This window comes from Theropithecus gelada, chromosome 15, assembly GCF_003255815.1.
Source record: "Theropithecus gelada isolate Dixy chromosome 15, Tgel_1.0, whole genome shotgun sequence".
Taxonomy (NCBI): Eukaryota; Metazoa; Chordata; class Mammalia; order Primates; family Cercopithecidae; genus Theropithecus; species Theropithecus gelada.
This window is the reverse complement of record NC_037683.1, coordinates 1,147,152-1,161,441: the sequence shown is the minus strand read 5'-3', so window position 1 is coordinate 1,161,441 and position 14,290 is coordinate 1,147,152. Positions and strand designations below refer to the sequence as shown.

General features: G+C 58.3%; 1 protein-coding gene across 1 annotated transcript; it reads right to left on the bottom strand.

Moving 5' to 3' along the window:
- Positions 1-4,624: 4,624 nt before the first annotated feature.
- On the bottom strand, positions 4,625-12,067 carry SAPCD2 (suppressor APC domain containing 2). Its single transcript, XM_025359712.1, has 6 exons — positions 11,414-12,067; positions 7,398-7,510; positions 6,656-6,802; positions 6,207-6,314; positions 5,992-6,108; positions 4,625-5,878 (listed from the first exon to the last, which is right to left on the bottom strand). The coding sequence occupies exons 1-6, from the start codon at positions 11,985-11,987 to the stop codon at positions 5,750-5,752; spliced, it is 1,188 nt and encodes a 395-aa protein (XP_025215497.1). The 5' UTR covers positions 11,988-12,067; the 3' UTR covers positions 4,625-5,749.
- Between the last annotated feature and the right edge of the window lie 2,223 nt (positions 12,068-14,290).

Genomic DNA, 14,290 nt, shown 5'->3' with positions numbered 1-14,290 from the left:
GTAGTCGGCCAGGGAGATGGATTTGAGACTGAGCGCCCATCTCCTTGGCTGCAGCCGGCTTAAAGCCTTCTCCCAGGCAGTGCTCCTGGTCTCAGTGATTGGCTTTCTGTGCAGCGAACAGCAGGGCCTGCATTGAAGCCCTGGTATTTTGGTGACAGTCTCCCCCTCCCCTGCCACCCCCTGCCTCTTCCCTGTAAGTAGGTAACAGGTCTTTGATTTGTTTGTTTTAGCAACAGGGTCTGGCTGCGTTGCCCAGGCTGGACTGCAGTGGTGCAATCGTAGCTCATTGTAACCTCAAACTCTTGGCCTCAAGTGATCCTCCTGCCTCAGCCTCTCCAGTAGCTGGGACCTCAGGTCCACACCATGGCTGGTCCCCCACCTTTGCCTTTTTTAATTTTTTTTTATTTTTTTATTGTTTTTTGAGACGGAGTCTCGCTCTGTCACCCAGGCTAATATCTAGTTTTTTGTATTTTTTTCTTGTTTTTTTTGTTTTTGAGACGGAGTCTTCCTCTGTCACGACATTCTCCTGCCTCAGCCTCCCGAGTAGCTGGGACTACAGGCGCCCGCCACCTCGCCCGGCTAGTTTTTTGTATTTTTTTTTAGTAGAGATGGGGTTTCACTGTGTTAGCCAGGATGGTCTCGATCTCCTGACCTCGTGATCCGCCCGTCTTGGCCTCCCAAAGTGCTGGGATTACAGGCTTGAGCCACCGCGCCTGGCCTTTTTTTTTTTTTTTTTTTTTTTGAGACAAGGTCTTGCTGTGTCACCCAGGCTAGAGCACCATGGCTCAATCTCAGCTCACTGCAACCTCTACCTCCCGGGCTCGAGGGATTCTTGTGCCTCAGCCCCCCGAGTAGCTGGGACTACAGGCGTGTGCCACCACACCCAGCTCATTTTTGTAGTTTTAGTGGAGATGGGGTTTCCCCATGTTGGCCAGGCTGGTCTTAAACTCCTGGCCTCAGGTGATCCACCCTTCTCGGCCTCCCGAAGTGCTGGGATTACAGGCGTGAGCCACTGCGCCCGGTGTCCTCTATGGTTTTGATATCACGATGGCGTGATCTGTAATCCCAGTACTTTGGGAGAGCGGCCTAAGCAACATAGTGAGACCTCGTCTCCACCAAAAACAAGCAAACAAAAAAATTGCTTTTATTTTTTTTAATTAGCTGGAAAAATTAGCATAATATTTGGATTATCCCCTTCCTGCAATTTATGGTAGAACTTGCCTGAAAAAAACACACCTAGACCCGATTTTTCGGTGGTACCTTGTTTGTTTGTTTTTAAGAGATGGGTTAGAGACCAGACTTACTATGCTGCCCAAGCTAGACTCAACCTTCTGAGCTTAAAAAATCCTCCCACCTTAGCCTCGGGAATAGCTGGGACTATAGGCGTACACCACCGTGCTGGTCTCTATGGCACTGTTTCAATTTCTTCGATAGTTATTCGGCCAGATGGGTTCTCTATTTCTTCCTGAGCCAATTTAGTATTTTTTTCTTTTCTTTCTTTCTTTTTTATTTTTGAGATTTATTTATTTATTTATTTTTATTTATTTATTTATTTATTTATTTATTTATTTATTTTTTTTTTGAGACGGAGTCCCGCTGTGTCGCCCAGGGTGGAGTGCAGTGGCCGGATCTCAGCTCACTGCAAGCTCCGCCTCCCGGGTTTTTACGCCATTCTCCTGCCTCAGCCTCCCGAGTAGCCGGGACTACAGGCGCCCGCCACCTCGCCCGGCTAGTTTTTTGTATTTTTTAGTAGAGACGGGGTTTCACCGTGTTAGCCAGGATGGTCTCGAACTCCTGACCTCGTGATCCGCCCGTCTCGGCCTCCCAAAGTGCTGGGATTACAGGCTTGAGCCACCGCGCCCGGCCTATTTTTATTTATTTATTTTGAGACGGAGTGTCGCTCTGTCACCCAGGCTGGAGTACAGTGGCCGGATCTCAGCTCACTGCAAGCTCCGCCTCCCGGGTTTACGCCATTCTCCTGCCTCAGCCTCCCGAGTAGCTGGGACTACAGGCGCCTGCCACCTCGCCCGGCTAGTTTTTTGTATTTTTTAGTAGAGACGGGGTTTCACCATGTTAGCCAGGATGGTCTTAATCTCCTGACCCGCCCGTCTCGGCCTCCCAAAGTGCTGGGATTACAGGCGTGAGCCACCGCGCCCGGCTTGTGTACTTTTTCTCAAGCAAGTTTCTATCATGTTTGTTTCCTATTTTACTATTTTTTTCATGAAAGAGGAAACCCTATTTATACCTTTATTTTTTATTTTTTTCGCGTGTGTTTTTTTGAGACAAGTTCTCACCCTGCCACCCAGGCAGGAGTGCAGTGGTGTAATCTTGGCCTCACAGCAACCTCGACCTCCCAGGCTCAAGCCATCCTCCCACCTCCACCTCCTGAGTAATGGACTACAGGCATGCGCCACTACACCAGCTAATTTTTAAATTCGACACATCAGTTGTTTAGACGTGTGTGCTTTAATATCCAAAAGTCTGGACTTCCTTGGATTCTCTCTCTTTTCTTTCTTTTATTTATTTTGAGACAGGGTCTTGCTCTGTCACTCAGGCTGGAGTGCAGTGGCACAATCATAGCTCATTGTAACCTCAAACTCCTGGGCTCAAGTGATCCTCCCACCTCAGCAGCCCCAGTAACTGGGAACACAGGCGTAAGCCACACACCTGGCTAATTTTTGTATTTTTGGTAGAGTCAGGGTTTTGCCGTGTTGCCCAGGCTGACCTCAATCTCCTGGGCTGAAGCAGTCGTCCCACTTCTGCATCACAAAAGGTTGGTATTACTGGCGGGAGCCACTGCACCTGACCGATAAATGTTTATTTTATTAATATTATTTTTTGAGACGGAGTCTCACTTTGTAGCCCAGGCTGGAGTGCAGTGGTGCCATCTTGGCTCACTGCAATCTCCGCCTCCCGGGTTCAAGTAATTCTCCTGCCTCAGCCTCCCAAGTAGCTGGGATTACAGGCGCCCAACACCACGCCTGGCTAATTTTTGTATTTTTAGTAGAGATGGGGTTTTACCATGTTAGCCAGGCTGGTCTCAAACTCCTGACCTCAGGTGATCCACCCACCTTGGCCTCCCAAAGTGCTGGGACCACAGGCGCAAGCCACTGTGCCCAGCCTCGTCTTCTTTATAGCATTAAGAGATCATGCTTTTTATGGAGTAAGAAACTATAAATACCACTCCTTGTTCATATTTCTAGAAATCTCTTTTATTTCTTTAGATATATAAACACTGTTACTTTATATTCTCTCTGATAATTCCAGGATCTGGGTCTACAGAGTCTATCTGTTGCTTCTGCTGGGTCTCATAGTGTGTTGTTTCCTGTGGTGTTTATGAATTTTTAAAACCGGAGATCTCATTTTCTTTTTTCTTTTATTTTCTTTTTCTTTTTTCGTAGAGATGGGGTCTCTCACTACGTTGCCCAGGCTGGTCTCGAACTCCTGGCCTCAAGTGCTGGCATTCCAGGCGTGAGCCACCACGCCCGGCTGAGATGTTCCTTTTCCTTGGAACTTGATCAACACAAAATCCTGAGGCCTGGTGTGGTGGTGTTCCTCTGGGGCAGATTCTCAAATGGGGACACTTCTGCCCCCAAAGACACATTTTGACGTCCTGAGACATTTCCGGGTGTCATAACGGTGTGCATGCACATGTATGTACCTGCACACGCTACTGGCACCTCGTGGATAGAGCCCAGGGACGCTGCTCACATCCTGCAAGGAGACTGACCTGCCCTGTGTCCTTAGGGTGGGCTCCCGGCAGGGTCTGCATGTTCCTCTGCCAGCCACCTAGACCCTGCCAGTTGGGCCACTTTAAATTCTCCCCTCGTGGTCTCCAGGGCAACACACTAGCCTGATTTCAAGCTATAAACTTGGAGGACCTATTTTTTTTCACCTTGCACGGAATACCAAGGCTGAGAGGCAGTTTTTCTGGAGGTGCCAGCCTGTCTCACATTTCCGCTTTAGCTGCGGGGTCCAGCTCTGTGGGCGGTCTCCTGATGAAGTCACCCTGGGACAGACACTGTTCTGTCTCCTGCTTCCAGCCCTCTAAAGATGCCAGGATCCCCCAGGGCATGGCAGGCACCCTCAAAGGCAGACGTGGGGAGGCCCTGGTGGGCAGACCCCAGCCTGCTGATGGGGGGGCTTCTCCCGGGCTGCCACTGGCCCACCCACTGTGCTGCAGTCCACCTGGTGCTGGGGGTGTGGGGCACAGGCCCTCAGGATCCGCTCCCTTTCCTGCCCAGGAGATCCAGGCCTGGCATCCTTATGTCCCCTGGAAAGCCCACTCCCATCCTCGGTAGGAGGGCAGCTGCACGCTGGGCTGGCTTGGGCCTGTCCTGGGACACCCCTACAGGCCAGGTGCAGCCGGGGATGTGGCTCAGTGGGGTTGCTGTGGGCAGGTTAGCATGGAGCTGGGTTCCGGAAGGGAGTTGCCCCGCTGCCTGCCAGGACCCCTCCTCTGAGACAGGTGCCTTGTGGGACCGTGTACCAAAGTACCCTGGACATGAGGGGTTCCTGCGCCCCACACACAGACCCCACATCGGGTTCCTGCGCCCCACACACTGACCCCACATCGGGTTCCTGCGCCCCCCACACACTGCCCCCCCATCGGGTTCCTGTGCGCCACACACACTGCCTCCCCTTCGGGGCCCTGGGCTGCAGAACCCATCCGTGATGTTGCCGTGCCCCTGGTTCGGGTAGCACTGGGGCCCTCCAGGCTGGGCTGAGCAGGGGCCCCCCACGTGTGTACCCCAGCACCAGTGGGAGTGGGCCTGGGCAGGGGGACAGGAATGACACCCAAGGGGACCTGCTCCAGCCTCCTCCTGTCCCCTGGGGGTTCTCGTTTTCCTTGGCTGAGGGAAGTGGCCTCTCCCAGCTGAAACCTGGGGTCAGGCTGGGCATAAGAGGAAAGGGGAGTGAGCAGGACCTCAGACCTTGAGAATCCTGAGTGGGGGGGGGGGCCAGGCTTTGCCTATGACGTGCCTGGGAGCTGTCTGGGGGCCCTCCTGGGGAGCCAGTCTCACAGGTTGTTGTGTGGGACTCAACGTGGGGCAGTGTCCTGGCCAGGATGAGGAAGGCCATCACCCCAGGGTCTGCGGGAGGCACATGCAGGCCAAACTCTTGCCCGCCTGGCGCCCAGATCCGCTGCAGCCAGAGTCCCTCAGCCTTGGCCAAGACCTGAAGTCCGACTGCTATCCCTGGGGCTTCCCTGCCAGGCGGGCAACCCCGCTTACAGGCCATCCCCACCCCCTCCATCTGCTTCCGTCCGAGCTACAGCCACCTTGTCCTGGTGCCCTGGTTGAGGGGGGAAGCTGCCCTTGGACCCGCGTCGGAGCCGCCCCGCGCCCTCTGCTGGCCGTTGTCGGAAGTGCAGCCTGGCGAGAGCAGTGCCTTTCCCTGGAGATGGGACCCAGGGCAGCACCGCTGGAAACGGGGGGCGGTAACTCGTGGAGGGGTCCCCCACTGTCCACTGACAACGGCAGTAGTAGCTGCGGACTATGCGGACTCAAGAGAGTCCCAGCCCATGTCAGCACCAGGAGCCAAAACGGAGTCAAGGGCTTGGTGCGGGGGCCAGTCGGAGGCAGACCTGGGGAGCCCATCTGGCAAGGGGGGCAGGAAGGCGCCCACTCCGGGACCGTGCCTGGGCCTGCAGGGGGTCTCCAGCCAGAGAGGGTGGGTGCGATGGGACACACACCCTCGAAGGGCTGAGTGCCAGGCCGGCCCTGGGGGCCCGCGCTGCCCACACGGACTAGATGAAGGTGGAATCCAGAGGCCCCCCGTCCTGTTGGCTCAGGGCGCGGGCCTCAAACAGCTGCTTAATTAGCGCCGACTTCTCTTGCTCCAGCTGCGTGATGCGCTCACTCTTCTCGGTCACCTCCTGGGCAGGTGCGCAGTTGGTCAAGGCCTGCGAATCCCCATCCCCGCACCCCTCTCGGCTGCCTTATCCGGATGAGGAGTCACCCACCCCGACCCCTCCCGCGCCTGCCCTACCTGAGTGAGCAGTCGGTTCTGCTCCTTCAGCATGAGGATAGTCTGCTGCTGCCAGCCCAGGGGTGAAGTGGACGTCAGGGCAGGGCAGGGGGGCCCGGAGGAGGACGAGGGCAGGACCTGCGGGAGGGCAGGATTAGGCAGGCCTGGACGAGGGCTGGGAAGCACTAAACTGGCCTGGGCCCCAGCGTGGGCGTGGGGGTTTGGGATACACTCACCCGACTGGCACAGGCTGCAGCCAGCAGCTCCCCCAGGCACCGGGCCACCTCCTGTACCTTGGGCAGTAGCCGCCCCAGTGGGCGGGGGCTACCTGCAGCCCCACAGTCCTGGGAAGAAAGCAGAGGACGAGTGGTCAGAGAAGAGGGCCAGCCAGGGCCAGCATGGTGCCTTGACAGGGGTTGCCACAGGTGGCTCTCCTGCCTCCTGATGCTGCAGAGAGCCCAGAGGGATCCCAGGGGCATTGCTGACGTGGGATGGGAGGTCTGCCCAAGGCGCCTTAGGCCCTAGGAGTGGGGCAGCCACAGGGGGAGAAAGGGATGTCCCAGCACCCTGGGTGCAATTGACAGCCACTGTGTCTGGGAATAGGGGCAGCCATAATGCCCAGGGGTGCCTGGGGTTAGCTGGGGTCTCCAGTGTGGGGACCTGGGGACAGGGCAGTGGCACTCACGGCGCTGGCTCTGCTCTGGCCCAGGCGGCGCTGGCGCTCCTGCACTCGTTGCAGCTGCTGCTGGTACCAGTCACGGCCCCGTGCCATCATCTCCAAACCCTGCAGCAGCACCTCCTTCTCCTGCTCCAGCTCCTTCATCTGCTTCAGCTGCAACACGTGCATGTACATGGAATGCCTGGCCCCAGTGAGCACGCACACGTCCATGCATGCATGAGCTTGCCTGTGGGTGGGCACCAGAGTCACAGGCACAAATGCAGCAGCACATGTACACGTTTGCAAACACAGGCACGGACGCATGCTTCTGAGGACACCTGCGTGTGTGAGCCCCGTAGGCCGGTTTGGAGCAGGAACCCCGTGCCTCCTGCTGAGGGGTCTTGGCTCTTCTTAGCCCCTCCACTCAGGCTTCCCTGGGGGAGGGGTGACTGACCCTTCAGCTGAGCCCACCCTCCCGAGGTCCACCTGTGGTGAACACACAGCAGGGGAGCCAGACTGGCTTGCAGCAGTGACCTCGTGAGGCAGGCTGGGCAGCCACCATAGCTGTCCTAAACGACCTCTTGACCTCCCTCTGCCTGACCCTGGGCCGTCCCTCCAGGGGATTCAAGCCCACGTGGGGAGAGAGATGTGCAGAGCCGACTGTACTTCCACAATCGACTCCCCCAGGCTCAAGGCCCTCCTGCTCCCATCCCAGCCTCCAGCCTCCAGACAAGATGGAGAGCCCCACAGAGCCCCAGCCCCTGCTCACCAGGCCGCAGTCCACGCCGCTGGTGATAGTGTGCCTCCGACGTTCCCCTCGGGCACGGGGGGCCCGCCGGGCATCCCCTGAGTCCACCTCCAGAGCCCTGCAGGCCACTGCACCTATTGTGGAGAGGCATGGGCCTGGCTCACCTCCAGACCAGCCTGGCCAGGCTCTGCTGAGGTACAGCAGCCTCCACATCTCAGCCCACTCTTGAGGTCTCGGGCACCAGCCTGGCATGGCCCATGTGTAGCCTCTGTGCCAGGCTGGAGTTTGGTCCCTCTCCCCTGCCCCAGCTCCTCACACTGGCTTGAGGAGGGTTGTGCCGCCAAGCCCGCATGTTTGCTCATACACACGCCCTGCCCCATCGCTCCATGAGCTCCCTGGGGCCAGCGGCCTTGTCCAGCTCTTTTCTGCACTCCCAGTGCCCAGAACATCGCAGGCACAGCCTGGGTCTCCAAGGCGGCTGGGTAAGGGAGGAGTGGGCAGGGGATTCTGGTCCTGACTATGCCTCTCCCATCTGCACGGGGCCCTGCAAGGCAGCAAGAGATGTGGATGTGAATGATGGAAACCTAACTTTTCTCAGGATGGTGACTCTGATAGAAAGTTAGTCCTGCACGGCTGGGCACAGCGGCTCATGCCTGTAATCCCAGCACTTTTGGGGACCAAGGTGGGTGGATCACTTGAGCTCAGGAGTTCGAGACCAGCCTGGGCAACATGGCAAAACCCCATTTATTCCTTTTTTTTTTTTTTTTTGAGATGTTGTTTTGCTCCTGTTGCCCAGGCTGGAGTGCAATGGCATGATCTCGGCTCACTGCAACCTCCGCCTCCCAGGTTCAAGTGATTCTCCTGTCTCAGCCTCCCCAGTAGTGGGGATTACAGACACCCGCTACCATGCCCAGCTACTTTTTGCATTTTTTATTAGAGATGGAGTTTCACCATGTTGGCCAGGCTGGTCCTGCACTCCTGACTTCAAGTAATGCACCCACCTGAGCCTCCCAAAGTGCTGGAATTACAGGCGTGAGCCACAGCGCCCAGCCGGCAAAACCCTATTTCTATTGGAAACACAGAAATTAGCCGGGTGCACTGACACGCACCTGTGGTCCCAGCCACTCGGGAGGCTGAGGCAGTAGGATTGGTTGAGCCTGGGAGGCAGAGGTTCCACTGAGCTGAGATTGTGCCACTGCACTCCAGGCTGGGCGACACAGCAAAACCTTGTCTCAAAAAAAAAAAAAAAAGTCCCTTGCCGGGCACGGTGGCTCATGTCTGTAATCCCAGCACTTTAGGAAGCTGGGGGGGGGGGGGGGGGGATCAGTTGAGATCAGGAGTTTAAGACCAGCCTGGCCAACATGGTGAAACCCCGTCTCTACTAAAAATACAAAACTTAGCCCGGTGTGGTGACGGGCGCCTGTAATCCCACTACTCGGGGGGGCTGAGGAGAATCGCTTGGACCTGGGAGGTGGAGGTTGTTGTGAGCCGAAATCGCGCCACTGCACACCAGCCTGGGCAATAAGAGCAAAACTCAGTCTCAAAAAAAAAAGGAAAGAAAGAAAAGAAAAAATCAGTGGCTGGGCACAGTGGCTCACACCTGTAATCCCAGCACTTTGGGAGGCCAAGGTGGGCAGATCATGAGGTCAGGAGTTTGAGAACAGCCTGGTCAATATGGTAAAACCCCATTTCTACTAAAAATACAAAAATTAGCCGGGCATGGTAGCGTGCACCTGTAATCCCAGCTACTCAGAGGCTGAAGCAGGAGTATCACTTGAACCCAGGAGGTGGAGGTTGCAGTGATCCAAGATTCGTGCCACTGCACTCCAGCCTGGGTGACAGAGCAAGACTCCGTCTCAAAAAGCAAAACAAAAGAAAAGTTAGTCCCGCGTGTGTGTGATATGCCAGGCCATGCACCCAGCTGACAAGTCAGACATCCTGGTGCTTGAAGACACCTGCTGTGAAGTTTGTCTGAGGGCTCCCCCTGGGGGCAGCCAAGAGTATCACGTTGGTGCCACCCTGGCCCAGCTTCCTGGTGAGGGAGTACCTGTACCTCCCCAGTCTACAGGAGAAGTGGCTGCAGGTGTGGAGGAGGGCATCCTCCTTCAGCCTTTAGCTGTAGCCCCAGCACCAGGCATATCCTTAGAGGCCATGCACCTGGCACCTGGCCACAGGAGTTGGGGGGTGATGCAAGAATTGGGCCCAGGTAGGCACGGCAGAGAGCCTGGCTCCACGCAGGCCTGAGTTCGTGCTCCCGCCTGCGGTGCTGAGTGGCTGGCAGCTCTGGGGCAAGACAGTGGGAGGGCACACAGCCCTTCAGGAGGTGGGAGCAGAGAGGGTACAGACAGAGGGAGGCCGTGGAGGAAGCCCCAAGACACCTGGGCCCGGTCTGTACAGTTGAGTCCATAGAGCAGCTCCCGGGTCCCTAGATGACAGCATGCTGGGTGTTGAGCTAGATGGGGGTGGTGGCTCTGCCTGTCCAGGGCCCTGAGCCAGCAGGCCGCACCTCCAGGGCCAGAGCCAGCCTGGAGCAAACACGCAGTCCCAGGTGGGAACAAGGAAAGAGGCCCCGAACTTCTGGGCTGGGGGCTTGGAAGGCTGTGTGTGTTGGGAGGCTTTCTGGGAGTTGGGGTGACCTCAGAACTCCAGATTTGGCACCCCAAAAGTGAGCTGTGTCAATCAATCATGTCTTGCCACTTGTCTGGCCCTCCGTTTGCCTGTGAGAGGGTGACAGCTAGAGCCCAAGCCATGTGACCTTCAGGGAGGTGTGGTACGTGAGCCAGTGCCACATGGGACATCAGAGCAGAGCAGGGGTGGACCACAGGCTCAGGCCTCCAAACCCCAGGCCCGGCCACTGCGTGCAATCCCATGGCTGATTTCAAATTGCATGGCCACATGGATGACGCTGACCCTGCATTTGGAGCCAGCTACCCTCTGAAGCCTCCCTCACCATAGGACTGAGAGTCCCCCAGCCTGGTGCGGTTGCTGGATCAGATCACCAGGGAGGCCAGGACCACCGTGGCTCCAAACACCAGTTGTAGGGCTGGAGAATACGGCTGAGGTGGGGGAGCAGTACAGGGAGGGTGGCAGAGCAGCAGGCAGCACGGGGACTGGCAGGAGCCACCGGTGGGCAGGCCTGCCCCTGGCAGAACAGGTGCACAGGCTGAATGGGCTGTGGGGCCTGGGGCTCCTCTGGGAGCTTGGCCCCCACCCCTAGCCATAATGCAGGTCCTGTTCCCAAGGCAGGCACTGGGTTGGGGGAGACAGGGGACCATTCAGCAATCTCCTGTCACTGCCAACTGGACCGGAAGCAGGAGAGGAGTCTGCCAGCCATCCCCAGGGACTGTGGCCTATGTCCCTCCATGGCATCTGCCATAGTACAGCTCCACTGGGGTGCAGGAGACCCACCCACGCCCCTGCCCATCCTGGCAACAGGGCCAGGTCCTCTTGGGCCACCAGCAGCACCCGGCCTGCCTGGGCCTCAGTGGGGTCAGTGGGACCAGCCCCCCTGGCTGAGCTGTCACACTGAGAAGGGGGACCCTTTCTTTGAGAGGGAAGCACCTCTGCCTGAGCAGCCACAGACAGGAGGCTGAGGGCCCAGGTGTCCCCAGGTGCGGAAACGGTATTGGAGATGGAGAGCCCAAGCTCAGGCTTGGTACAGGTTGGGCTCCTGGTGGGTTTTCTGAGTCACCTGCCACCCCCGGGCCCTGGTGGCCTTATGCTGTGGCAGAAGAGGGTCTGGCTTGCCTCCCTAAGCCCCTGGGCTCACCACGACAGGCATGAAGCCCCTTTCCCTCCAGGCCCGCCGAGGCGCCCTCCAGGATCCGGAGTCCACGAAGAACCGCTCCCCAGCCCCGTCCCTCGTGGGAGATGCACGGGCAGCAGGTTTCCTTCCCCTGGAGGAGGTGTTCAGCCAGGGGAAGGAGCAGAGGAGAGCAAGAGGCAGAGGGAGCTGGTCACCAGAAACCGTGGGACTCCGGTTTCTGGCCCGGGCCCGGGAGAGCTACGAGGGGGCCCGGGGGCCGCTCGGAACTCACCTGCGTCCGCGCTGGAGCTCGGTTCCAACGCCGCGCTCTGGGACCGCTCGGGATCCGCGGGACAGGGCGCCGCCTCTGCCGGGGCGCACAACTGCTCCGGGCTGCGGGCCGCGCCGCTGGGACCGGCCAGAGGGGCGCGCACGCCCAGGGGCAGGGGCTTCCTCTCCAGGACCGTCCGCGGCTCGTCGGCAGGCGCGAACACCAGGCGCTGCGGCGGCGGCGGCGGCGGCTGGTCCCCGGGCCGGGCCGGGGCGCGCGTGGGGTCCCGGGGGCCGCCGTCGGCGCTCAGCAGGGAAGTGCGGAGGCCGGCCACGAAGCGCTCAAAGGTCAGGTAGCCGCTGGCAGGGGCCACCTGGCGCAAGCCCTCCAGCACCCCGCGGGGCAGCTCCCGCGCGTCGGTGCCCTGCCAGCGGGACTCGATCTCGCGCAGGTGCACGCAGCCGCGCCGCCGGTCGTCCAGGATGTCGAACAGGGTGCGCAGGCTCTGCAGGAAGGCGCGCGGCAGCCCCTCCGTGCCGGGCGCGGGTGCGGGGGGAGGCACGCGACCCCGCTCGGCCATGGCGGCCCCGGCCATGGGCTCCCGGGCTCGGTCCCCGCGTCCACCTGCGTGCGTCCCCGCGCGCCCCACGGAGGGGCCGGCCTGGCGAGCTCAGCCCGCGGCTACAATAGCGACTACTTTTGAATGGGGCCCTCCCCGTAGCGTCAGCCCTCATTAACATGCGCCGCGGCCATTGGCCGAGCCCGTCCCATCTGCTCCCCGATTGGCTGAGAGACGGTTTGATTTTTTTTTTTTCTTTTTTTTTTTTTCCTGCCTAGGGGCCCTGGGAGGCGCGCGGAGGCCCTGGGCAGGCGGAACCGGATCCCCCAGCTCCGGCTCCACTCTGGCCTAGCAGAGCTCCCTTTCTGCCCCGCCCCAGTCCCGCCAAACGTCCGGCCGTGGCTCCGCGCTTTCTCGGATCCAGCTGTGGCTGGCTGCCCCGGCCACCTCTCCAAGGGGCGGGGCCTGGCACCCTACAACAAAACCTGTCCCCAGGTAGCCTCGTGAAGTAAGGATGGGGGCGCACCCCCCCCAAAGATCCCACTTTTCCCCTCTAGTTCCCTGGCCACAAGCACAGGTGACCCTGCGGCCCCCTTCTGTTCCACCAGGAGGGCCCCAAGAGGATCCTAGGCTCCAGCCAGGTGGGCGCTTCCCACTCACAGAGGCCTCTCTGTCCCCACGGCTGCTGGCTCCTCCTCTGGTCCCTGGGGACAGTCTGGCCTGGCCTGCCCGCTGCAGGACAAAGCCACTTTCTCCTGTGTCCCCAGATCCCCATCTGGTGACCAGCTCCCTCTGCCTCTTGCTCTTCTCTGCTCCTTCCCCTGGCTGGACACTTCCTCCAGCTGCTCTCCTGGTTCCCACAGCCCTGTCCCCCTGCCTCTGCTGTGTTTCCAGCTGGGATCTAGTCACTCTGTCTTCATTTGGTCTGTCCACATGGGAGGTGAGACCAGGCCTTAGCCTGGGTTCTAGCCCTGGGAGCCCATCTCAGGGCTGGCCAGTAGAACCCTCTAGGCGCCAGGGAGATGTTCAGGGTGCAAACACCCTCTCCGGACAGGCCCCCAACCGGAGACTTGCCTTGGCCCTCTGTGGGTCTCCCACCCTCCCTCCTGGGCAGGCCTCAGCTGGCATGCCTACCTGGGCCTCTGTCCTCAGGCCTGAGCCACTGGTGCCTGTGTCTCAAGCTGTGGAGGCAGCTTCCCAGTCCAGGGAGTGCCCTGGGTCCACTTCTCTTCTGGGTCACTCATTCTAAGTGGGACTCCTTCATGGCAAGGAATGTTGGAAAGACGTAAGAAGCTCTGAGCCTGGAGTAGCCCGTCAGAGCTCGTTCCTGGAAGCTTCCCCTTTAATGGCAGGATCTGCTCAAAAACCCAGCACAAAGCCGAGGCGGGAGGATCACTTGAGCTCGGGAGTTCAAGATCACCCTGGGCAACATAAGGCAACCGTATTTCTACAAAAAGTTTAAAAAATCAGCCGGGTCGCCGGGCGCGGTGGCTCAAGCCTGTAATCCCAGCACTTTGGGAGGCCGAGACGGGCGGATCACGAGGTCAGGAGATCGAGACCATCCTGGCTAACACGGTGAAACCCCGTCTCTACTAAAAAATACAAAAAAACTAGCTGGGCGAGGTGGCCGGCGCCTGTAGTCCCAGCTACTCGGAGGCTGAGGCAGGAGAATGGCGTGAACCTGGGAGGCGGAGCTTGCAGTGAGCCGAGATCGCGCCACTGCACTCCAGCCTGGGTGACACAGCGCGANTTTACTCTTAAAGAAAAAAAAAAACTTTTTAAAAAATAGAGATGAGGGTCTTGCTGTGTTGCCCAGGCTGGTCTTGAACTCTTGGGCTCAGGCAATCCTTCTGCCTTGGCCTCCCAAAGTGCTAGGATTACAGGCGTGAGCCATCACCCCCGGCCTATTTATTTTTAAGTACTGACTTGTGGACTCTTATTTGAGTCTCTGAACTATAATCCATTCCTATCCTTATTTATTTTGCTGCTCAAATTGTTCTAAGTTTGTCCAGTGGGGTCCCCCTAGGCTGGTTCTGAGTCCTGGGGTGACGCCCACCTCTTCATGAAGACCTTCCCAATTCACTGGATGGTCTGCTTACCTGCCTTGTCCCTTCCCAGTGCCGGAATCGGCTTTCTCCAGGGACCCCTGGTTCTTTTCATTGGAAGTTAGAAAACAAAATCAGTCGTTATCTGCTGCCCTCCCCGTCAACTGTTTTGCTATTTGACTTAATTTTATTTATTTGAAACAGTTAAACTTGTTGTTTTGCAAAACTATGGAGTAATGCTCACGTATGTTAGGACATACAAGTAATGTCTGAAGTGTTGTTAAAGTGTCGCGA